Source organism: Pinus tabuliformis, chromosome 1_1, assembly GCF_031772625.1.
Source record: "Pinus tabuliformis cultivar Carrire ecotype Pingquan chromosome 1_1, CPIR1, whole genome shotgun sequence".
Taxonomy (NCBI): domain Eukaryota; kingdom Viridiplantae; phylum Streptophyta; class Pinopsida; order Pinales; family Pinaceae; genus Pinus; species Pinus tabuliformis.
Window position 1 is genome coordinate 418,576,436 of NC_142297.1, and position 27,485 is coordinate 418,603,920.

The 27,485-nt window shown below is 34.7% G+C and overlaps 1 protein-coding gene and 1 non-coding gene across 3 annotated transcripts in view; one reads left to right on the forward strand and one right to left on the reverse strand.

The window, feature by feature from the left end:
- LOC149213481 (TMV resistance protein N-like) overlaps positions 1–25,961 on the reverse strand; it is a 32,397-nt gene extending 6,436 nt beyond the window's left edge. Inside the window, exons 1-7 of one of the 2 annotated variants that reach the window (XR_016250827.1) lie at positions 25,022–25,961; positions 23,364–24,558; positions 22,981–23,268; positions 21,243–22,493; positions 21,035–21,091; positions 20,489–20,945; positions 20,226–20,371 (exon numbers count right to left, since the gene is read on the reverse strand). Coding sequence is in view for 1 of the 2 variants with exons in the window: in XM_089392025.1 (XP_089248151.1) it covers positions 20,489–20,945; positions 21,035–21,091; positions 21,243–22,493; positions 22,981–23,268; positions 23,364–24,558; positions 25,022–25,488 (3,715 nt within the window). In the remaining variant the exon portion in view is untranslated. The remainder of the gene's footprint in view (positions 1–20,225; positions 20,372–20,488; positions 20,946–21,034; positions 21,092–21,242; positions 22,494–22,980; positions 23,269–23,363; positions 24,559–25,021) is intronic. The other variant, XM_089392025.1, reaches the window with a different exon arrangement.
- Positions 25,962–26,491: 530 nt separating this feature from the next.
- LOC149213483 (small nucleolar RNA snoR2/U65) lies at positions 26,492–26,634 on the forward strand. Its single transcript, XR_016251326.1, has one exon. It is a non-coding gene; the product is annotated as a small nucleolar RNA snoR2/U65 (small nucleolar RNA).
- The last annotated feature ends 851 nt before the right edge of the window (positions 26,635–27,485 follow it).

Here is a 27,485-nt window from a genome sequence, read left to right on the forward strand (position 1 = left end):
AACTTCAATAGACGTTTTCTCCATCATAGGGAGGTCAAATGCAAAACCAACTTCAATAGATGTTTTCTCCCTCATACGGAGGTCAAATGCAAAACTGGATATACTACCGAAATCAATGCTTGACTTTGATTTGTGATGACTTTGACTTTTCACTTGTTTAGAGGCAAACTTCAATAGGCGTTTTCTCCCTCATACGGAGGTCAAATGCATACGGAGGTCAAATGCAAAACCAACTTCAATAGACGTTTTCTCCCTCATACGGAGGTCAAATGCATACGGAGGTCAAATGCAAAACCGGATATACGACCGAAATCAATGCGTCGAGCTCTTCGACTTGACATGGATTTCGACCAACACCTGCCATTGACTTTGACTTGTGGTGACTTTGACTTTTCACATGTTTAGAGGAAAACTTCAACGTACGTTTTCTCCCTCATATGGAGGTCAAATGCATACGGAGCTCAAATGTGAAACGATATACCACCGAAATCAATATGTTGAGCTCTTGGACTTGGCATGGATTTCACGAGCATTTGGGATGGTAAACTTCTGCACATGTCGAGAACAATTTTGCTACCTATGACCATTTTCATCTTCAAACATATAACAAACTTCGACTGGAATTTAACAAGATCCATCATGGATCAATACAAAAAGTCTTGATCAAGATAAGAAGAAATAGAACGAGATCCCTTTATAAGATAAGTAGTATAATTTTCAAATATGTCTCCCACTCAACCAGATTTGAGAGAAATTTTTATAAGCAATAAACTTTAATACTTACAATATTCTTTCATAACCTTCTATGCATTATACTTTTTTTCAAGACAACACTTTCTTGTACATGCATAAACAAAAGTAAAACTATTCTTTACTTTTACATGTACTATTATTTATTGTTTACTTTTACTTTTATTCTTTAAAATTGATGGGTACTCCTATCCATCATGGAATTTTTTTTTTAATGACGGTTTTATTTTTAAACCGCTCTTCAAATTACTTTTAATATTTACTTTTACCAGTCTCATCTAATTTATGCAAATTATATTAATAATTTCTCTTATATGAAAAGAAAAAAGTGGGGAAGCCTCCAAATCTTGAAGTGAATGCAATTGAATTTTGAAGACATTAGGGTAGAAAAAGACATGATTGCCAAAAATAAGTTTCCAAGGTTTTGTTTTTGGGTTTTTTCAATAGAAAAAAACAACTTCTTTCATTATCAAAACAAAAGAGGTTACATTAGCCCAAGTCTTTCTTGCTCATAAAATGACCAAAATAAGACAAAAACATTGCAGCAAGATACACAAAAACATCTTAATACCATATATCAAGGGGAAAACCACCCAACTTAGGAGCAAGGAAAAAACCAGAGAAAACAACTTGTAAAGGGGACAACTATCATTGGTTCCTATGTGCAAATGTAGGTTGACTCATCACTGTTATTCAAGGAAAACCCTGCCACCTAAAATTATTAATTGGTGGGCTATAAAGGGCTTTCGATCCTCCAAGATGCCTAAGGTTTTTAGGCAATTACCCTATTTCCTTATATGAAAAAAACCAACTTTTAATCAATAAATATAATGATTAATATGCTATAAATATTTTACACTATCATCTCAATTTATTTTAATTTTATTTTTTTTGTTTACATTTCCCAAATTCCTGTAAACATGTCCTCTCGCCTTCCTTAAATCTAAAAAAAATCAAATAGATTTTATAAGTTGGTATATTTTTGATCGACTTTTGAGATTTCAAATCAATTTTTATTTTCCTTCTACAATTGTAATAGGTAACAAGATTTAACTCGATTAAAAAGGGAAAGTGGAATTGGTTGAAAATCAATATCAGAGAAACAGGCATAGGTAACTACTAATGAATTTGACATTGGCCATAGTATAATTATACATGGAAAAAGGAGTGGTGGAAGTGGAACCTCAACAATCCTACAACTTGTGTGTTGCCTGTACTCAAATAAGCTCCCCATGAGCTGCTACACTATCGACTCCAATAACAGGCAACTTGTGATGTAAGAACGTCTAAGAAAGACCCACCAAGGGAGATGACAGAGAATTGATAGCACCACCATAGATCACAAACATACATAGAATAACAGAAGTTAGAGCCATGATAAACTTGGCCATGTTGACGACAACTTGGATTTGCTTTGATTTGAAGCGGATTCTTTGATCCCGCTGCGTTATATGAACATTGCGTGTTATCAGATGCAAAAATTCCAATCCAAACAAGACCAATGCATGTGTGATAATAATACCATTTGAATCCTAAAATGTTTTGTAAATTATTGACACTAAACTTGCTAAGATAAATATCAAATAACAAAGACAAAATTCTTCAATATTGTAATATCAATCCAACATAAAAGCAGATTTGCAGGCTTACTCGATTGAAATGAAGGAAATCGACTGGCCTTTCAGATGTGTCACGCGTGAGAGCTCTTATTGCCGAGCTATATTTATAGGCCTTCAGATGCAAGGGCATAATTTTTCAAACTTGTGACGTGGCCAACTACGAATGTCTAAATAGCATTAAATGCAATTGAATATCAAGTACCCTACACGCACGCCATGTCATGTCACGGTTGAGATTGTACTTTAATTCCATGTGAAGATTGTATCTTCACATGGAATTAAAGGAATTAAAGTACAATCTCAGCTGTGACATGACATGTGTGTAGGGTACTTATATTCAAGTGCATTTAATGCGATTTAGACATGCGAAGTTGGCCATGTCACAAGTTTGAAAAATTATGCCCCTGCATCTTAAGGCCTATAAATGTAGCTCGACAATGAGAGCTCTCATGTGTGACAGGTCTAAAAGGCCATTCGATTTCCTTCATTTGAATCGAGTAAAATTTGCTCTTATGTTGGATTATTACTACAATATTGAAGAATTTTGTGTTTGTTATTTGATATTTATCTTAGCAAGTTTAGTGTCAATAATTTGCAAAACATTTTAGGAGTCGGATTATTTTATTACCACAGATGCGCTGGTCTTGTTTGGATTGGAATTTTTGCATCTGATAACACACAATGTTCATATAACACAGCAGGATTAAAGAATCTGTTTCAAATCAAAGCAAATCCAAGTTGTTGCCGACATGGCCAACTTTATCATGACTCTGGCTTTCGTTAATATGTGTGTGTTTTTGATCTATGGTGGCATTGTCAATTCTCTGCCATCTCCCGTGGTGGGTCTTTCTTGGATGTTCTATAGCATGAGTTGCCTGTCGTTGGAGTCGATAGTATGGCAGCGCATGGGAGCTTATTTGAGTGCAAACATCACACAGGTTGTAGGATTGTTGAAGCCTCACTTCCATGACTGCTTTGTCTAGGTATAACTATACTATGGCTAATGTCAAATTCATTAGCAGTTACCTGTGCCTATTTCTCGAATATTGATTTTCAACCAATTTCACTTTCCCTTTTTAATCAGGTTAAATCTTGTTACCTATTACATTTTAGAAAGGAAAATAAAAAATTGAGTTGAAATCTCAAAAGCCCTTAAAAAATATACCAACTTATAAAATCTATTTTGATTTTTTTTTGAGATTTAAGCAAGCAGAAGGAAATGTTTACAAAAATTTAGGAAATGTAAACAAAACAATAAAATAAAAATAAATTGAGATGATAGTGTAAAATATTTATAGCATATTAATCATTATATTTATTAATTAAGAGTTGGTTTTTTTATTCAAGGAAACATGTTAACTGTCTAAAAATCTTAGCCATTTTGGAGGATTGAAAGCCCTTTATAGATCACCAATTAATAATTTTAGGTGGAATGGTTTTTCTTGAATAACAATGATGAGTCACCCTACATTTGCGGATAGGAGCCAATGATAATTGTCCCTTTTACGAGTTCTGAGCTTTCTCTGCTTGTTTTCTTGCTCCTAAGTTGAGTGTTTTTCCCCTTGATATCTGGTATTAGGATGTTTTTTTGTATCTTGTTACAATATTTTTGTCCAATTTTGGTCTTATTATGAGTGACAAAGGCTTTGGCTAGTGTAACCTCTTTCTTTTTGATAATCAAAGAAAAAAAAATTTCTATTGAAAAAAAAACCAAAATCTAAACCTTGGAAACTTATTTTTAGCAACTGTATGTTGTTTTTTACCCTAATGTCTTCAAAATTCAATTGCATTCACTTCAAAATTTAAAGACTTACACAACTATTTGATTTTCATATAAATACAATTATGAATACAATTTACAAAAATTAAAATTAAATGAATGATAAAAATAAATATTAAAAATTATTAAAAAACACAATTTGGAAATAAAACCATCAAAAAAAATTCTATACTAAATAAAAGTGCCTCTCAAATTTAACTCCACCCCTCTCGTGTTGACGTCACACGGGGGCCATCCCCTAAGGTTCGGGGTGAAGAACCAACGGTCTACCACGGATATGCTTTGAGGTTCCGGATGGAGAGCCAACGATCCATCGCCCTCCGGACCATTAGACCGAATATATTCCATAGCTGCAGTATAAAAATTATGGTTTTTTTTTGCTAAAAAAGTTATGGAAATTTCGGTTATATTTTGAAAAAATCAAGCAAAATTTTTTGTAAATCTAAATAAAAACTATTAAAATTTTTAATTATATTGCTCTAGACATTTTTTAATTGTGCTGAATTTATTTTTACCATAAAAAACACATGATTCAAACACTGCATTTACACAATTCTTGAAATTATTTTATTCCAATTCCGACCACTTTTAACAGTCTAGGTAATTCTTCCACCTCTATAAACAATTCCTATCCAATAACTCTACCTCCCATGCTGATGTCACAAGGGATCACACTATTTTTTTTTGTGGATCATTGATTTTGTGAGCCAATTTCTACGATCACACTATTTTTTTTTTGTGGATCATTGATTTTGTGAGCCAATTTCTACCCTCCATTACCGGCGCAGCTTCTGCCCTTTGTTGTAATTTCTGGTCATATAGTTCATCGGTCTTACCCTTCAGTCATTGGCCTAACCTTTTAGGTTAAGGCCACCAATTTCATTTGGAGTAGTCTAACGAGGCGGAGGAATTGCTCGTACAGTGGCTGGAATTGTAGAGACAGTGTTTGAATCGTGGTTTTGATGGTGGAAATGGATTCAGCACCATCAAAAATGTCTAAAACACCTAAAATTTTGAAGTTTAACAACTATAACTTGGATTTATAAAAATCTTTTCCAGTTTTTTTTAAATATGACTGAAATTTACATAACTTTTCAAGCAATTCCTTGACTAATTAGGTTGGTTTCAGGTTTCACGACATTGGATCCTCATGCACCATGTCCAAAAAATATATATATTAATAAAAAAACACAAAAACAATGGCATACCTGGAAAAAAAAATTCTTTATGATCATCAATTTACTCCATTATTTTAACATTACAAAATTACATATAATATAATTTGAAATGATACACATATATAATTTGAAAATCATTTCAAATTGGAAAATAAATAATAGAAATATTAGGAAAAATGTTTACTTGCACACCACTATTACCCCGAGTTTATCTATGCATGGTGTCATTAACGGGTTAAAAAATATAAAACAACATTCTTAACTATCATTTCGATATACCGTAAAATACTAAAAGGTAATAGTTCATTAATATATATATATATATATATATATAACCAATTTAATATAAGTGAAAGAAAAATCATTTTTTAAGTGTATTTTTTAGAGTGAAAAATATGATATTTTATTTTTATTGTTAAATTGTATTTTTGAATATTAAATAGAATAAATATAGTAAGAATAGATATTGTATTTTTTTGTTTATATAGATATATATGAAGTTGATATCACATAAAAATTAGTTAATATACTCAAATAGTTTATTTAAATATCTAGTTGAAGTATATTTGAAAAGTAACTCGACTTTTGAGATTTCAAATCAATTTTTATTTTCCTTCTACAATTGTAATAGGTAACAAGATTTAACTCGATTAAAAAGGGAAAGTGGAATTGGTTGAAAATCAATATCAGAGAAACAGGCATAGGTAACTACTAATGAATTTGACATTGGCCATAGTATAATTATACCTGGAAAAAGGAGTCGTGGAAGTGGAACCTCAACAATCCTACAACTTGTGTGTTGTCTGTACTCAAATAAGCTCCCCATGAGCTGCTACACTATCGACTCCAATGACAGGCAACTTGTGATGTAAGAACGTCTAAGAAAGACCCACCAAGGGAGATGACAGAGAACTGATAGCACCACCATAGATCACAAACATACATAGAATAACAGAAGTTAGAGCCATGATAAACTTGGCCATGTTGACGACAACTTGGATTTGCTTTGATTTGAAGCGGATTCTTTGATCCTGCTGCGTTATATGAACATTGCGTGTTATCAGATGCAAAAATCCCAATCTAAACAAGACCAATGCATCTGTGATAATAAAACAATTTGAATCCTAAAATGTTTTGTAAATTATTGACACTAAACTTGCTAAGATAAATATCAAATAACAAAGACAAAATTCTTCAATATTGTAATATCAATCCAACATAAAAGCAGATTTGCAGGCTTACTCGATTGAAATGAAGGAAATCGACTGGCCTTTCAGATGTGTCACGCGTGAGAGCTCTTATTGCCGAGCTATATTTATAGGCCTTCAGATGCAAGGGCATAATTTTTCAAACTTGTGACGTGGCCAACTACGAATGTCTAAATAGCATTAAATGCAATTGAATATCAATTACCCTACACGCACGCCATGTCATGTCACGGTTGAGATTGTACTTTAATTCCATGTGAAGATTGTATCTTCACATGGAATTAAAGGAATTAAAGTACAATCTCAACTGTGACATGACATGTGTGTAGGGTACTTATATTCAAGTGCATTTAATGCGATTTAGAAGTATATTTAAATATCGACTTTTGAGATTTCAAATCAATTTTTATTTTCCTTCTACAATTGTAATAGGTAACAAGATTTAACTCGATTAAAAAGGGAAAGTGGAATTGGTTGAAAATCAATATCAGAGAAACAGGCATAGGTAACTACTAATGAATTTGACATTGGCCATAGTATAATTATACCTGGAAAAAGGAGTCGTGGAAGTGGAACCTCAACAATCCTACAACTTGTGTGTTGTCTGTACTCAAATAAGCTCCCCATGAGCTGCTACACTATCGACTCCAATGACAGGCAACTTGTGATGTAAGAACGTCTAAGAAAGACCCACCAAGGGAGATGACAGAGAACTGATAGCACCACCATAGATCACAAACATACATAGAATAACAGAAGTTAGAGCCATGATAAACTTGGCCATGTTGACGACAACTTGGATTTGCTTTGATTTGAAGCGGATTCTTTGATCCTGCTGCGTTATATGAACATTGCGTGTTATCAGATGCAAAAATCCCAATCTAAACAAGACCAATGCATCTGTGATAATAAAACAATTTGAATCCTAAAATGTTTTGTAAATTATTGACACTAAACTTGCTAAGATAAATATCAAATAACAAAGACAAAATTCTTCAATATTGTAATATCAATCCAACATAAAAGCAGATTTGCAGGCTTACTCGATTGAAATGAAGGAAATCGACTGGCCTTTCAGATGTGTCATGCGTGAGAGCTCTTATTGCCGAGCTATATTTATAGGCCTTCAGATGCAAGGGCATAATTTTTCAAACTTGTGACGTGGCCAACTACGAATGTCTAAATAGCATTAAATGCAATTGAATATCAATTACCCTACACGCACGCCATGTCATGTCACGGTTGAGATTGTACTTTAATTCCATGTGAAGATTGTATCTTCACATGGAATTAAAGGAATTAAAGTACAATCTCAACTGTGACATGACATGTGTGTAGGGTACTTATATTCAAGTGCATTTAATGCGATTTAGACATGCGAAGTTGGCCATGTCACAAGTTTGAAAAATTATGCCCCTGCATCTTAAGGCCTATAAATGTAGCTCGACAATGAGAGCTCTCATGTGTGACAGGTCTAAAAGGCCATTCGATTTCCTTCATTTGAATCGAGTAAAATTTGCTCTTATGTTGGATTATTACTACAATATTGAAGAATTTTGTGTTTGTTATTTGATATTTATCTTAGCAAGTTTAGTGTCAATAATTTGCAAAACATTTTAGGAGTCGGATTATTTTATTACCACAGATGCGCTGGTCTTGTTTGGATTGGAATTTTTGCATCTGATAACACACAATGTTCATATAACATAGCAGGATTAAAGAATCTGTTTCATATCAAAGCAAATCCAAGTTGTAGCCGACATGGCCAAGTTTATCATGACTCTGGCTTTCGTTAATCTGTGTGTGTTTTTGATCTATGGTGGCATTGTCAATTCTCTGCCATCTCCCGTGGCGGGTCTTTCTTGGATGTTCTATAGCACGAGTTGCCTGTCGTTGGAGTCGATAGTATGGCAGCGCATGGGAGCTTATTTGAGTGCAAACATCACACAGGTTGTAGGATTGTTGAAGTCTCACTTCCATGACTGCTTTGTCTAGGTATAACTATACTATGGCTAATGTCAAATTCATTAGCAGTTACCTGTGCCTATTTCTCGAATATTGATTTTCAACCAATTTCACTTTCCCTTTTTAATCAGGTTAAATCTTGTTACCTATTACATTTTAGAAAGGAAAATAAAAAATTGAGTTGAAATCTCAAAAGCCCTTAAAAAATATACCAACTTATAAAATCTATTTTGATTTTTTTTTGAGATTTAAGCAAGCAGAAGGAAATATTTACAAAAATTTAGGAAATGTAAACAAAACAATAAAATAAAAATAAATTGAGATGATAGTGTAAAATATTTATAGCATATTAATCATTATATTTATTAATTAAGAGTTGGTTTTTTTATTCAAGGAAACATGTTAATTGTCTAAAAATCTTAGGCATTTTGGAGGATTGAAAGCCCTTTATAGATCACCAATTAATAATTTTAGGTGGAATGGTTTTCCTTGAATAACAATGATGAGTCACCCTACATTTGCGGATAGGAGCCAATGATAATTGTCCCCTTTACGAGTTCTGAGCTTTCTCTGCTTGTTTTCTTGCTCCTATGTTGAGTGTTTTTCCCCTTGATATCTGGTATTAGGATGTTTTTTTGTATCTTGTTACAATATTTTTGTCCAATTTTGGTCTTATTATGAGTGACAAAGGCTTTGGCTAGTGTAACCTCTTTCTTTTCGATAATCAAAGAAAAAAAATTTCCTATTGAAAAAAAAACCAAAATCTAAATCTTGGAAACTTATTTTTGGCAACTGTATGTTGTTTTTTACCCTAATGTCTTCAAAATTCAATTGCATTCACTTCAAAATTTAGAGACTTATACAACTATTTGATTTTCATATAAGTACAATTATGAATACAATTTACAAAAATTAAAATTAAATGAATGATAAAAATAAATATTAAAAATTATTAAAAAACACAATTTGGAAATAAAACCATCAAAAAAAATTCTATACTAAATAAAAGTGCCTCTCAAATTTAACTCCACCCCTCTCGTGTTGACGTCACACGGGGGCCATCCCCTAAGGTTCGGGGTGAAGACCCAACGGTCTACCACGGTTATGCTTTGAGGTTCCGGATGGAGACCCAACGATCCATCGCCCTCTGGACCATTAGACGGAATATATTCCATAGCTGCAGTATAAAAATTATAGTTTTTTTTGCTAAAAAAGTTATGGAAATTTTGGTTATATTTTGAAAAAATCGAGCAAAGATTTTTGTAAATCTAAATAAAAACTATTAAAATTTTTAATTTTATTGGTCTAGACATTTTTTAATTGTGCTGAATTTATTTTTGCCATAAAAAACACATGATTCAAACACTGCATTTACACAATTCTTGAAATTATTTTATTCCAATTCCGACCACTTTTAACAGTCCAGGTAATTCTTCCACCTTTATAAACAATTCCTATCCAATAACTCTACCTCCTGTGCTGATGTCACAAGGGATCACACTATTTTTTTGTGGATCATTGATTTTGTGAGCCAATTTCTACCCTCCACTACCGGCGCAGCTTCTGCCCTTTGTTGTAATTTCTGGTCATATAGTTCATCGGCCTTACCCTTCAGGCATTGGCCTAACCCTTTAGGTTAAGGCCACCAATTTCATTTGGAGTCGTCTAACGAGGCGGAGGAATTGCTCGTACGGTCAAAAGTGGCTGGAATTGTAGAGACAGTGTTTGAATCGTGGTTTTGATGGTGGAAATGGATTCAGCACCATAAAAAATGTCTAAAACACCTAAAATTTTGAAGTTTAACAATTATAACTTGGATTTATAAAAATCTTTTCCGGATTTTTTTAAATATGACTGAAATTTACATAACTTTCCAAGCAATTCCTTGACTAATTAGACTACGGGATTCCGTTTAAATTTTCCTCATAGTTTAACCCCGTGCGCAGAATGAACAACTTAACCCACGCGGTTAATGATGAAGGTTGGGTCCCATCCCCGTGCGCGTAATGATCAACCTGTCCCATGCGCGTAATGATCAAGGTTGAGTCAAAATTCTTTAGTCTTAAGGCAAAATTGGTACAAAAGACAGGTTGGTTTCAGGTTTCACGCCATTGGATCCTCATGCACCATGTCCAAAAAAAAATATATACTTAAAAAAAACAAAAACAATGACATACTTGGAAATTTTTTTTCTTTATAATCATCAATTTAGTCCATTATTTTAACATTAAAAAATTACATATAATATAATTTGAAATGATACACATATATAATTTGAAAATCATTTCAAACTGGAAAATAAATAATAGGAAAATTTGGAAAAAAGTTTACTTGCACACCACTATTACCACAAGTTTATCTATGCATGGTGTCATTAACCCGTTAAAAAATATAAAACAACATTCTTAACTATCATTTCGATATACCGTATAATACTAAAAGGTAATCTGCACATACGGTCATATATATATATATATATATTTTAATAACCAATTTAATATAAGTTAAGAAAAATCATCTTTTGAAAGCTATTTTTTCAGAGTGAAAAATATAATATTTTATTTTTTATTGTTAAATTGTATTTTTGAATGTTAAATAGAATAGATATAGAATAAGAATAGATATTGTATTTTTTGTTTATATAGATATATTTGAAGTTGATATCACATAAAAATTAGTTAATATATTCAAATAGTTTATTTAAATATCTAGTTGAAGTATTTTTGAAAAGTATAAGATTTAAACATTTGATTTACATAATTTATGGTTTCCATTGGTGCAAATCCAATCACCTTGATGTGGGATTAAAAGCAATTCCTCATTGGTAGCGAATGGTCATCAATCCATTGAGCAATGAGCGGGGAAATCATGCAAATTGAAGAAGCATAAAGTTTATGCTCATATTGCCGCGAGAACGGAACAACGGGTAGGCCAACCCTCGAATTACATGTCGTTACTGTATTAATAGATCTTGTAATGAAAGTATTTATTACTTAATGATTCAAGAGTAGAGTTGGAGATGGTAAACCGTACAAGTTACCGATAACATACTCATCTCATATTTCAGAAATGAATAAAAGGCTCCGGCATATAGAGAGGATCTTACCGTTGGAGAAAGAACCATAGAAACGATGAAACCCATGATTTTTTCTCATTCTCAGTACAAGGTCCCAGTGCTTGCCTACCGGGAAGATGCCTATCCAAAGGGAATTATGGTTGGGAAGGTTGCAGTAGCAAAAGCCATTGGAACTTTTATTTTCTAAATAAGAAGAATCAGTGTTATTCTCAATGGACCAAACAAAACAAATGACTAACCGAGAAAAATATTAGCTATTCATGAGAGTAAACTTCAATGACTAGAGTGAAACATGGATATATAGCTCAAAAACATCGGAAAAAAATTCTTGCACTTGTATCAGGCTCTCGAGGGGCCCATTCGAAACTTTTTCGAACTGCTAACCAACGGAAAGCTAGAGCCTTAGTTTCCGCCCACCGAGATAGAGGTAAACACAAGAGAGATCTTCGTCGTTTGTGGATTACTCGGATCAATGCAGCAACTCGTGCCAACGGGGTTTCTTATAATAGATTCATCCAATATTTGTACAAGAGGCAGTTGCTTCCAAATCGTAAAACACTTGCACAAATCGCTGTATTAGATAGTAATTGCTTTTCCACCATCTTTAACAACTTATCGTATGATGAAATAGGTTAGGTATAGATGAAATAAATAGGTAAAGATGGAATGGATAGAACAGATTCTCCCGGAGAATTCCCTCCGGGAAGGTCAAAATATTGAAAAGTTTTTTCATATTGGATTGGAAATGAACGAAAATAATTCAATCCATTTCTTTTCCAAAAATGAAATCTTGTTGACTTTTTCAATAATAGACTCAAGATTTGCATCTTTATCGAACAGATATTCCAGCTCCGATTTGATTAAGGAGTAGGCTTATTTTCCATGGATCAAATTAGTTTTCATTATAAAGAAAAGGTAACAAAGATAGAATACGAGCTCGTTTAACAGTGTTAGTCATTAGACGTTGTTGTTTTGAAGTTAATCTATTCACTCGGCCCGATAATATTTTTCCTTGTTCACTAATAAATTGACTAATTAGGCTCATATTTTTATAATCGATACGATCTCCCGACCTAATAGGTGACAAATGTCTACGAATTGGTTTCAAATATCTACGAATTGGTTTCAAACGTCTGCGAATTGGTTTCAAATGTCTATGAAAAGATTGCTTGGGTTTATCCATAGTTTGTTTCATGAACCTTTTGAATGCTATTTATTCCAAATCTTTTTAAAATATTGTTCCATTAAAGATCTTGTTGAAATACCATTTCTTTTTATATCTATGATTTATTCCTATCCATGGGTAGGAGCAGTACGTTTAATCTCTTTTTTATTATTATCTCTCCATGAATGGTATGCTTGTAATAATAGGGACAAAATTTATTTGATTCCAATCGAATAGGTGTATTGCGTCGATTTTTCCGAGTCGTATATCTAGAAATCCCCGGGAATTTATAAACACTATCTTGGGTACAACTAGTGCACTCCAAAGTAATTGTTACTCTTATATCTCCGCTCTTGGCCATAAACTTACTCTGAATATTGGTTTTGCTTTTCAACCTCAAAAAGAAAAAGGGAAAAGGGATAGAAGTTGATAGCTGGAGATCCTACGGTGAAACATTTGAAAGTAAAAAAATGATTGATCAGGAGTGAGTTTTCAGTTTTACTTACAAAATTGAATGTGGAAAGAATCTTTAGATCGATATTTCTACTTGAATTCTAACCCCTTCCAGTCCTAAACTTAGATCCTTTTTGGGGCTGAATGCACTAATTTCTCCAAGAGGTAGGAGAAGTCAATCTAGCATAATCTTTTTTCCCTTGGCTTTAAGGGGAGGAAAAAAATTAAAAAAAGGAAAGAATAAGAGCATCTGGAAAAAAACGATTGATTTCTATCAATAGGCTGGCTAAAAATCTGACGCATAAAATAGCTAACACAGGCGCTGTGGAAAGATAGGTCTTTAGATCTTGCATTGTAAATTCTCCTTATTGATCATAATGTGTAAGTGATTCAACCGTATCAATAGTTATGAATCCTAGAGAAAACTCGAAATTGATGAATATATATAATGTGATCCGGGCTATGGTCCTATTTATAGAAAAGGAAAAAGATGTTTCATCACCATAATTAATAGTGATATTCTAGATAATAGACCCTACATGTATAAAGTCTTTTCACTCACGAGACCGAAGAGAAATGAAGGTGGAAAAATGTGGGAAACAAATTTCGAATTCTATAAAATAAAATTAAAATAACATTGTCTAATGATTAGAAGGGATGTAGCGTAGCTTGGTAGCGTGTTTGTTTTGGGTACAAAATGTTGCAGGTTCAATTCCTGTCATCCCTACCTTTCCCTTCTTTTCTATGGAAAGAAAGGAATGAAAGATCATTTGATATCGATTCGACGGGAACATCAAATAATTGAATCGTATCAGATGTGAAAGTGTTTTGCTCTAAGAGTATCAACAAAAGGTATTTTTCCTTCATCTCCGAATATTAAAGAAAGCACTCTAAGTTTAGTTCAATAGAACGTAGGTCTCCAAAACCTGATGCCATAGGTTCAAATCCTACAGAGCATGATTCTGTTACTATCAAATCCAACCCTCAAAATTATCGATAATTCATTCTAACTGGAACGAGCAATGGAATCTGACCTCCCAGGAAAAGTAGGAGGCCAATGAAATTGGAGGATATTCCAGGATCAAATATCCAATTGATCACCACGTCGGTATTGTGAATATGCAGTTACGAATAATCCGACCAAAGTTATAGGAATTAGACCTAACACAATTCCGGATGGCAAAGCCTCAATCATTTCTATTCAACGGAATAAGTAGGGATAATAGCTATACTGGATAGTACCCTTAATTTACTATGAATCTCAATGATCATAAATTTATATAGAGGGAATAAACAAAATTATTGAAATTGAAATAGTGAACTGAAAGGGTTTCCCCTTCCTTCATTTTGAATAAGTTGTATCTTGCTCGAACTAATGAATAGGACTAGGGTGAAAATGATAGAAGCCAATAAGAAACCGAAATAACTAATTATAGTTATACTAGGCATGGAAGGACTGAATGAAATATGGTTTATACATATCTTCATGAGACAATTACCTAAATTTTTCTTTTCGTAACCTTGAGATCATAATACAAAAGATCAATTGTCCCAATTCGTACCAATTCAGGATCCTATATCTACTATAGGATATGTATGAATGAACATGGATGAGAGGAGATCTATAGTAGAAATCTCTTCATTATCCTAGATATCATTCATCGAGCAACTAATGAATAGCACCGACAAACCCCTTCACAAATTGTCGAATGTAATCTTCTTACAAGGTGAATGAATTCTCAATCAGTACGATTGGATCACCTGGCATTATCTTTTTACCAGTAGCTATCGGTCCAGAGACTGGACCGAAAGAAAACTCTCCACAGACATAGACAAAGTTTTGTGAATTTCACGTTTAGGTGTAAGAAATAATATGAATATCCAGTTTGTCCTTTCATTTCTCGATCTTATTGATCCAATCATTCGACCCTCTAGACGGATTAGTTTTTTTCAATATTAATTATTAGAGCGAGTAGAGCCCGATATTACAAAAATTCCACCTATTGCAAAGAGTAACTTGTAATTTCACATACCTAAAATTGACTAGGTTCTATTGCACTATCCACTTGGTTTTATCTAATAAGTAACACCTACTCGTTAATACAAGGTACTATATAATAAGTCTGTGGCATAACTCCATCTGTGCCGGATACTATTGGAAAAGCAACATACATCTGTGTAGCACCAATGATCCCTGTGCAATTTGAATTACTGGGTTCATCTACACGGGCATAATGTCATGTCGGAATGAAAAAGGAAGAATATAAAAGAATAATATTCTGGATGAGTTTTATTGATAGTGATTGATATCCTTTGCAAGCGGCACTCATCCTCTTTTTCGGTTTTAAAGCCACCCGTATGCAGAAGCTAATTCCAATCGAAAATTTCCACTACGCTATTGTTACAACATCGATTGAGGGAGTTGGGGTTCCTTACGCCCGGACGTACCTCAGAACATGAAATATTCTCTTCTTTCTGCTGGGATTTAGTCGACCAAACAGAGATAGAATAACTGCTGGCAAGAACAGAATCATTCTATCCCGTTCCTTCTCGATACTCATCAAAATTGTATTACTGTGTCAGAAGAAAGCTAGCTATACTGGTCCAGTAGACTTTAAAGATACCCTTGGTATAACATTGACAATCGAACAAGGATTGGAGAAGATATCAGTAGTTTTCCATTTCCTGATCTCTATCTTTCATGGGATCAATTCCCCCTTGACTGACTTTACAATAATATATGGAGCTGAGCATGTCTGGGAATATGGGAGAACGCTCCTTTGCTGACATTATTACTAGTATTAGATATTGGGTTATCCATAACATTACCATACCTTCTCTATTCATTGCAGGTTGGTTTTTTATAAGCACGGGTTTGGCTTATGATGTGTTCGGGAGCCCCCGGCCAAATGAGTATTTTAGAGAAAGTCGACAAGAGGTTCCATTAGTAACTGGCCGTTTCGATCCGTTAGAGCAACTCGATGAATTTACCAGATCTTTTTAGGAGGCACTAATGACTATAGATAGAACTTATCCAATTTTTACAGTTAGATGGTTGGTCGTTCACGGGCTAGCTATCCCTACAGTGTTTTTCTTGGGATCAATATCGACAATGCAGTTCATCCAACGATAAACTCTATACTAAAGGAAGAGGAAGTATGTAGATATGACACAACCGAACTCGAACGACCAAAATGTTGAATTGAATCGTACCAGTCTCTACTGGGGGTTGCTACTAATTTTTGTACTTGCTGTTCCATTCTCCAATTATTTTTTCAATTAGGAACAATGATAATATTCTCACTCCATTCGAAGAGATCCAGTACGCATAATTATCTATGCTATGACTGTTTATGTCTCGAGTATGACCACTTAAGAAAATGTGAAAGGGAGTAAGAGAAATGGCCGATACCACTGGAAGGATCCCTCTTTGGTTGATAGGTACTGTAACTGGTATTATCGTGATTGGTCTATTGGGTGTCTTTTTCTATGGTTCATATTCCGGATTAGGGTCATCCCTATAGTAGGGGAAATGCACTTACTGTGGGAAATAATATACATGCGAAAGTGAAAATCCGATAAGGCCTTACCCTTCAAAGAAGGGTAAGGCCTTATCGAAATCTCTTTTTGAGATTCTGTCTATATTAATCTGAATTAGAAGAGAAGATTCGTACAAATAAAATGACTCTGTCATTTACTTCATTCAATGCCTTTCAGTCAAGTGATGAGCCAATCTATTCTTCCGCTATATGATCGGAAAAATTTGGATCGATCAAATTTAAATATCTGTCGAAGGAACAACAGAAAAACAGATAATATTAAGTACTAAATGTTTGCTCATTTATCTGATGGAAGATTATGCGAAGTTTTTGTAAAAACCGGAACTATGAGAATCTAAATGTGCATATAGAATATTTTCTTCTATTTTTTTGGCTTACAAAATAAAAGAGGAGGAAAAACACCTTTTATTCATTTTCTATCATTAGGAATAAACCATATCAAAAGTTTTATAGGTTTTTTTTTTTTGGAGTGATATTGCCCCTTACTTGTCTGCTCTTCCTTCTTTAGAAATTTTCAGTATAACGTACAAAATAATCTTCAAATTACGAAGGAATTGACGAATAGGACAAGATCGAAAACCCAATTAGTTCTTCGAATAATGAAATAGGAGAATGGGATCAGAGAAAATAGGAATCTTCTCCAAGATTGCTTAGTTATTCTCCTCATCTCTCCTCCCTATGATCTATCTCTATTTTCCGGATCGTTTGGACAAGGAAAGGAGGGAATGGCATGTATATAGTACACGATATAGCATATCGGGGATCGTTCAACAAGTTGATCTGTTCCAGTGCTTATGGAGTCACTCCCTATTTCAATTTTATTCCAATTTAGATCTAAATGAACATTTTATCAAGAATATATAAGGGAGAAGAAGGATAAAGGGCTCCGAAGGGGTATTCATTTTTGAATCAATAAGTAGACTTCATGTTCAAAAATCTATGGACCTAAAGATTCATCTCGGCCAATTGAACTTTCTCAAATTGTTTCTTCTTAAGGACCAAAAATATCTGTGCCAGAATGACAAATGCTAAGAATAATAAAAGACCTTTAACATGTAATGGATCTTGAAGTACTATCTCTGCATGTCCTTGACCAAATCCACCCAAATTAGGGTTATTCGTTAATGGCTGATCGACCTTGATCAATTCGCCTTCTGAAATAAGAAGCTCCGGTCCTGGAGGTATAATGTCAACCACTTGCCCACTGTTTGATGTATTATCGATAGTTATCTCATATCCACCCTTTTCTTTAAGTAAAATTTTGCTCACTCTTCCTGTTGCTGAAGCACTATAGACCGTATTGTTGCTTTTACTCTCGTCGGGATAAATTTGTCCTCTTCCTCTATTACCACCCACATATATGGGATATTTCAAGAAGTGAGCTTCTTTATCAGTAGAAGGATCTGGTGAAAGGATGGGGAACATAAGTTCACTATATTTTTGACCGGGAACAGGACCTATTACAATAATGTTTTTTTTATTGGGACGATAGTTCTAAAAATAAAGATTACCCGTCTTTTGTCTAATCTCAGGGGAAATACGATCCAGAGGGGCTAATTAAAAGCCCTCGGGTAAAATTAGAACAACTCCTACATTTAAAGCCCCTTTCTTGCCATTAGCAAGAACTTGATTCATGTGCATATCATAGGGGATCTTAACAACTGCTTCAAATACGGTATTGGGAAGCACGGACTGTGGAACCTCAATATCCACAGGTTTTTTTTCCAAGTGACAATTGGCACATACAATACGTCCAATGGCTTCTCGGGGATTTTCATAACCCTGCTGTGCAAAAATGGGATATGCATTCGAAATGGATGTCCAAGTTATGATATGTATCATGACCAGTACGGAAATTAACCGAGTCATATTTTTCGCCCATTCATAAGTATTTCTATTTTGCATGGTTCAATTATTGGTTCCAAATCATTTTTGGGGCGAGAGTAGGTAGCTATCATAGTTACCTGTCAAAAATTCTGCTACTATATTGATTCAACCAAACCTAAAAATAAGAAATCGGAAGTCTCGCACCAGGAGAAGAATGAAGGGGAGGAATAGCTAATTCCTGAACACGGAAAACACTTTATTATTCTGTTTCAATTGTTTCGGTCGGAGAAAACAACCTACCTATTCTTTATTCATTCATCGAATGATAAATTACTACAAGTGAAGGAGATATACGATTGAAACGACGGAAGATCCAATATTTAAGAATCGTATCTAAGATGACTGGAAAAGTTGAAACAAGACCATATATGATTCGTTCATTATGGGCAAATCCATAACTTTCGGAGATCAAATCGATCATCAATTCCCAACCATGGGGTGAATGAAACCCAATACATAGATCGGTTGCTAAAAGAATTAGAAAAGCTTTCATTGTATCGCTCAGACTATAGAAGAATTCTTGGATCCAAGAATTGATAATAGCGAGTTTATTTTTACCCAGAATGATATAAGCACTTATAAAAGCAAAACCTATTAGATGTGTTAATAAATGTGATATTATCTGGATACAATCTTCATTGTACATTTCGACCAATTGGATCGTTTCTTTGTGAATCTCTATACGAAGAGATTGTGAATGTGTTCCCAAAGAATCTTCCAACATTCTTTCTAACAAGAATAGTTCTTCTATTTTCTCAAATCTTCCCAGAGCATTTTGTTCCTAGAGATAATCAAAAAATTTCGGAGATTTAACCGTATTCCACCAATTTGTAACCCAAGGCTCCAAACCTTTCCATAATGAAATAGGAATTACCCAAGGCAGTACTACTAAACATGCGAGATATCATAGGGAAGTTGATGCTTTATATTCGGACACTTCCAATTCGTGAATCGCTAACGAACCTGATTCTCTTGTCAGTTTTGTCCGAAATCTAGACAAAGTACGAGTGATAGAATGAGGTATGGGATCCATAGATTGATCTATTGCGTAATTGTTAGAATGAGGTATGGGATCCATAGATTGATCTATTGCGTAATTGTTTGATTACTGTATAACATATTCATTTTTTTAATCATAAATGACATTATTTTTCTATTTAGAACATAATTTTTATTTTAAAGGAGTACAGACAGATTTACACATCTTTTTATATTGGGCTGTAGAATAAGCGTCTAGATTCAATATAACAAGCCAAATTAATTTGGTATAAAAAATACATTTAGAAAAAAATATAATAAATTTTTTTTCTTTAAAAAATAAATAAATGTAGAAATAACAGCAAATAAATTGGAAACTGATAACATTGCAATGTTACATCATTTAAATTGCAATTTTTAATATATAGATTCAAGGTTTATAGTTTTCTTAATTTCTAATTAGATTTTGATCAAACTTTACTGGAAAAACTTAAAAAAAAAAATAGGCCATTAAAATATGCAAAAATAATTTTATTCTCTAAATTTTTTTGTAAAATTCAACCTATTAAAACTAGACCATCTAACAATTATGGCCAAGGAAATAACAATGAAACCGTCCATTTTCCCTGCTATTTGAGAATGGCTTTCTCATTTTGCTATCACCATGAATCACTGATCATTCCATTATAACTAAAAGTAACTTCATCCAAACTGTTCCGTTCGAGTCTCCAAAGATATTCCTGAACCTGAACCTGCATTATATCAAGACCATATAGCAACACTCAGAGACAGCATATTTATGTTTCGAAGCAAGAAATTTAGCATGACTTCAATGACAAACAACATGACTTGCCAGCTGAAAATTATACCTTCCATTGATCTTATCTCATGTATGACTTGTTTGCAGACTTCTAAAGCCTGGGTTTTACTGGCCAGTGTCACTATCCATCCCTTAGTTTCTGCATCCATGATTTGAGTTGGATCAGGACAGTTAACTTTATAAACATAAACCTGATCGTATAAATTTTCATCTTTAAATAATTTGGAGTCTTCTGTCCAAAGGCATAGCTGTAGAATTCTTCGTCCTGATGGGTTGTCAGTGACAGTGTCATAGAGTTCATCCCGGGCATGACCATGACCTGGTTTAAATTTCACACGAAAGCGAATACCCCCGTGCCCGTGGGTGATGAAGCACATCAATATTGCACTGTGTGATTGGACATTACTGAGCAACACAGGAGATCTCGACGTTGCTGTTACAGGAACATCCAGCACTGTAAGATGCTCAAAACTACTCCGTATGCGATGCATCAAATTTTCCAAGTTCTGCAACATTTGCAAAATAATATCAAATCAGCAAAAATTTAATATTTAAAAAAGTTTCAAGCTTGATGTTCCCAAAATAATACACCCACCATGTCATTAGGATATTTGGCACTAACCATAGCAGCTGATATTTGCGAGGGCCATGTCTGCACAAATTTCTCAAATTCAACTTCATCATACGATGACACATATATAATCTTTCAAATTCAAACCTACGGACCTTGCGACCCACGTTTATTTCATTACCATTGCTTTTTATATGAATAAATATTAGTACGATATTTAATAAATACTCACAAAATATTGGAGTATATCATCCCAAATAACTCCACTGTGTGTAATGCGGAGGCAATTTAACCGTTCCAGCTGACTGAACGCTTCAATGTTCTTCAGCTTCCAACAGCTCTCTGCTCTAATTTCTTCCAGTGATCTCAAACCTTCAACATTCAGCAGTTCCAGTTCTTTACACCAATTGAGGTTCAGCAATTTGAGGTGTACAAGATTTGAAAGATTTGTCAATGTTTTCAATTTTGTGCAATTTTCCAAGCTCAGTCGTACGACCGTGGATGGGAAGCCTCGAACCTGTATCAGTTGAGAATTCCATGACAAATCAATAATTTCAATCCTAGGGCAAACTTGCTCAGGAATGCATATCTGGGATATGGATGTGTTGTTTAAATATAATTCTCTTACAAAATCCATATAATAAGCATCGTGATGAACACTGGTATTGATCCCCTGGTCTTGAAAACTGAATTCAACTATTGGACAGCTGTTTATAGCCAAAACTTTGATATATTTCAGCTGCAATATTCCTGCTGGTAGCGTCCTCACCTCAGAATCAGATAATTCTAATTTTTCCAAATGTTTTAATTTTTCAATAGGTATGCTGATGTGATGTAAATGGGCGCATTTGTAGAGAATCAACTCTTTTAAGCCCATCAAATCGGTCACAGAACGTGGCAACTCTTGTAACAGTGGGCTGCCTATTTTTAGTTGTTCTAGCTTGTCCAGTAGCCCTATGTTCCCAGGCAATTCTTCTACCAGAGTGTTTAGTAAATTAAGATATCTTAAGTGCCTTTGAGATGTGATTCCCACTGGCAAGTGTGCCAAATTTGCACAGCCTTTGAAGTCGATATACTGAAGTGTGGAAATTTCTCCCAAAATATGAGTCGGGATCAATAGATCACTGCAGTCTCTGAATGCTAGATATTCAAGATGCAATAACTTAGAGAAAGACTCTGGCAGATGACTTAAATTACTGCAGCCGGATAAATCTAAATGTCTTAGGTTTCTAAGATTGGAAAAATCAATTGGAAGCAATTCCAATGGGATTCTTTTCAACACCATCTTATTCAAGTTTGTCATAAAGGTTCCCGTCCGTTCTAGAAAACGGGAAAAAGATGGAAACCATCTGGATACATCTTTATCGGATGATTTGGTTTTCTGTGCAGCTTGAAGATTATCCGGTTGCCTCCAACTGTAAGTAAATGCAGATAAAACGGAGTTCTCCGCACCAACATTTAACTCACGCAATTCCGAAGGAAACTGCATTGAAATTAATGTATTAATTATCACGAACTGACTACCTGTACAATGAAATTGCAATGAAACTAATTTACTAACCAGTGCAACTACATAAAATGTATTGATGTAGTTGATATAGTAGAAGGCTGGATTTGTATTTACAATTTATAAATATTTAACAAAAGAAAATTATTGCAATACAAATATTATTATTAACTTTGATTTTACTTACAATCCCATGTAATGATAAAAAATAAAAGTATCTAAGAGTTTATATCTTTTATAAAATATAAGATAGTTTTTCTAAAATTAAGTATGCTTTGAAAATCTCTAAAAAATTGGAGATTTATTAAAAATCAATGCAACCTAACAAATTCTCCAAACACAAAATTGATAAACACATTTAATATCAACTAAAAAAATCAACACACTTAAATTAAATAAAAAAATCCTTCTGAACCGAATACATGAATATGCTTACTTGGGACTACCGTTTATATATACTTACTTCATCCATACTACTGAAAAACTCTTCTAAACCCTCGTGACTGAAACGCTGGAGTTCCAAAACTCTTAAACCTCGCAGTGATATGGCAGAAGGAATGGTGGTGAATCCGCAATTGCGTAAACGTAGCCAAACCAAATCCGCGGAGGTAACCGAACCAAAGAGCGACTGCAGGTCTATTTGATGTTCAACAACCAGAAGACGTAGACCCCTAATGTTATTAGGGAGTTGAGGCGGATTCTGACCTTTAAGGATGCGAATGCCTCGTATTAGACATATTTCTGATCCGTCCTGGCAATCACAAATATCAAATTCAAAATAAAACTTATGATCTGAAACTGTTTTTCTCAGAATTAACAATTGAATAAGAGACCAAACAGGCATACCTGCGACAAGCTGTTTGCAATATCGGTTGAGCAACAAAGCCGTAATGGTTTGTGCATTGAGCGAAATTCTTCTCTCACAATATCTCTGGCCAATTCCCTGGCTTGATTTTGCATCCCAATTCTGGGACTCCAATGTGGTAATGATTCGGCCAGTAGGTAATACCCCATATCGGACCTGTACCTGGGCTCGTAGCTTATGCAATCTTCATTTTCATACTGCACGGAATCATCAAACTCCATGAGGCATTTTTGACTGAGTCGTTCAAGGCAATCCCGAACATCGTCAATAAACCCTAATCCCTCCAATGCTCGAATAGCTAGTTCTCTGTCTTCCCCTGCAAAGAAACAACCGATGTCCAAAAACATCTCCTTCTCTTCCATGTTCAAAGCTCTGTAGCTCCATTTTAGTGTGTTTATTACAGAATCTGCTTCCGGGAATGGCAGTCCTTGAGAGAACCTTTCCAACTTCCGCCTCCAGTACCTTCTGTCAAGCCTCCCGGCAACCTGTTCCCCCAATACTTTTAAGCTTAAAGGTAATCCGCCACAAACTTCCAAAAACTCCTTCACTATATCTTCATATCCCTCAAATGGTTTCGATTGAAGAAAAGCATGACGGCAGAAGAGCTCTCTTGCATATTTTCTGGGCAATGGCTTTACATTATACAGCAAGGTATTTGCAGGGAAGCCTCTGATTATCATCTTATCACGACATGTGATGAGGATGAGACTACCGGGTCCCAACATGTCAGTAACTAGGAGGCTCTTCAATTTCTCTCCATCATTCACATCGTCCACAACAATCAGAACTTTTAACCCTGCAAGACTCTTTCGTAGCATCGTCCTACCGCGTTCCGGACTCAGAATGTCCACATAGATACCCACCAGATCACTAAACAGCTGCCTCTGCAAAGATGATAAATCTTCTTTTTCTCCCACGTTAGATAAATAACAAGACCTGCTAAAATCTGAACGTCTCTTATTGAAAAAATGTTTAGACAGAGTTGACTTCCCCACTCCACCTATTCCCACAATCCCCACTACCGTTACATTTATGACGCTCTGTGTAGGAATTTTATTTTCAAAATCCTCCAAAGCTTGGTCCAGCCCAACTGGGTATGCAGCGACCTCTAAGCTCTCATATTTCACCTCTTTTAACACAAGTTGCACAATATCCTCCAAAAACTTGGCATAATTACTGTCAACAAAATGTTTACAGTGATGATCAGCTTTAACATAAAAAAACTGAGAGCAAACTCGCATATCAAGTACTTTATATGAAAAATAAGTAATATTAGATATGAAAAATAAGTAATATTAGATGTTGATGGGAATTTTTTGTAAAATTATATAAAGAAATTTTAAGTCAGATGAGTTTCGAATTATCTAGTTTATCTCCAGACAAAATAAAAAAAACAAATTATGGTATAATATGGATCAAACTAAATTATAGTATGATATGGATCTCATAACATTCATAATATAAATTACATTCATAATATAAATTACAGAAATCTGAATTCAAAAAATTCATTATAGATCACAAAAATATGTATTCAAAAATTCAGATCACAGAAATCTGAATTCAAAAAAAAATATATCAGAAATCTGAATTCAAAAAAAATATGAGATATATTTAAAAAAATATGAGATATATTCACCTGTTATCTGTTTGGAATACGAGACCAGAAATTTCTGCGGCTTCCTTGAGTGCTCCCTTCCATTCCTCCACGACTTCGGTGGTGACTTTGCCTTTGGCTTCATGTTTTTGGAAGGCGGCGGCGTAAGGCCCCCTACTAGTGTCTCGAAGATGACGAGGCTCAACGTCACAGAAGACAGGTATAATCGTGCGCTCATGAGATGATCTCAAAATCCAACGCAGTTCATCCAAGCACGGACGTGATTCAGCGTAACTCTTAGAAAAAATCGCAATTTGAATGGAGGCACTGGCAATGGCTCTTCGGATTGCAGGGCAGATAGCATATCCAGTGCGAAGTTCCTCCATGTCCAGAAAGACGTTCAACCCATAGCGTGTTAGTTCACGGTGGATGAGGACCGCAAGGTTATTTTTGGTGTCGGGTCCCCTGTGGTTTATGAAAACCTGGTATGTTTCATGCACCGCCTCCATTCTGATCGAACCCAAGATGAAGATAGCGTTCCGTCTCTGAGAGCTAAGAGCGGTTGTTCAACGATCCAAGCGGCCCAGCAGATCCCGTAACTTGATGCCCTCAATTTGCTGGAGTCGATGAGAAAAATTAGAGTGAAATTTGATCCGAAACCCTAGGAACTGTTGTTCAACGCAGATGGACTCAATTTGCTGAAGCGATGAGAAAAATTAAAGTGAAACTTGATCCGAAACCCTAGGAACTGCTATACAAAATCCAAGACCCTCAGAACTGTTATTCAACGATCCAAGCCGCCTGGTAAGTGCCAAAGCCTAAGAACTTTCATTCAACGTTCCAAGGGGCCCAGTAGGCTTTCATCACAGTTGGAATTTCAAACTTCGACGATTTGTAAAATTTGAAACTTTTAACATTTTCATTGCTTCAGGGGAGGGCCTCCACTTAAAAATGGAGTATTTTTAATGCGACCTTTTGGAGTTTTCTTTTCACGGCAAAACTGCAAATCTTCGCAAGCATCTAAACTCATATTGGGGATCCATGGGAGTTCCGTCCCAATTATTGGAGACGAAAAGAGCATCCAAACAAGCATTTCGGTTTGGAGATTTTTTAATTTTTTATAACACTGGACTTTTCATAAAAAAAATTAAACCATGATTATTAGCCAAGATTCCTTACTAGGCATTCCCTTTTAAAACTCTAAAAATTAGTACAAATACATTATAGCGATATTAACCCTTTAGAATTGGACAATAATTCACAAATGAAGGTTTAAGCATTTCGATGAAGCCATAATAATAAATAAAAATAACATAAACTTAATCAAAATTTCTTGTTTTATAAGAAAAATGACTTTACTTTTCTAAAACAAAATTGTTTTAATAAAATGGTATATCGCATTAATTAGATGATCGGTTGAAGATTCTCTTATAATCAAGTATTTAAAGAAACAAGGCTTTGGAGAAATTTTAAATATACCTAATTCATAAGGATTGAACATATTTTTAATTTTGCCCAAGCCACGTCTTTGGAAGCTCATAAGCAATGATCTTGGATGCTACGATTGGGCAAATATTAAATATTTTCACATTTCTCATATGAAACCAAGGGCATAATTTTTATTACTTATTGGTGCCATTATTGTGATTACATTGTTTTTATTTTTATTTTTATTTTTTTTATGACATTATTACTAACAAGAAAATTGAATAGGATATTGGAGCTAGGGTTGCTGCCACCTCTGCTTCCGTCTCGATTCTCTGTCTTTCTTCATTTTTCCAAAGGCTTCCGTGGAGGGGGTTGCTCCCCCTCTGCCCCTCATTGTCTCCTCTGACGATGCTGCCTTTCAAGTCATGGCAGATTCTCTTTTCAAGCGTCCGCATCCGACGGAGGCCCCGTCCAAGTTTGTCAAGCGAAACGTTGAAGTAAAAAATGTCACCGTGTTAGATGGTGCCCGAAAAAATTCCTTAGCTTATGCAGAACATGCTCTTATTGGAAGGTTCACTAGTATGTGGCTATCCCCTAAGTCTATGGAATTTTGGATGAGCAAGGCTTGGAAATCTATGATGAAAGGAGAGATTCCTCTATCCACTGTGGGAAATAGATTCTTCGTAATCCTGTTCGAATTCAAAGAAGATCGACATGTTGTGTTTCGAAACATGCCTTATTTCTTTAGATCAAGAGGTATGTATTTGAACAAATGGACATTGGATTTCAATTCGGATGAAGACATTCCCACTGCTTTTCCGATTTGGTTCAAGCTCCCTAGGCTTCCCATCTCTTATTGGAGCGATGATTTCTTCAGGGCTATTGGCAATGGTCTGGCAAAGTATTTGGATAAATATGAACCTAAGGGCTCCCAATTTTCCTGTGCTAAAATATGTGTGGAAGTTGATTTGGAAAAAGGCTTACCAATGAAGATTATCCTAAACTCGGGAGAATGGAAGCGTAGAGAAATTTTGGATTATGAACAAATCCCTTTTAAATGTCGACACTATCATGGCTA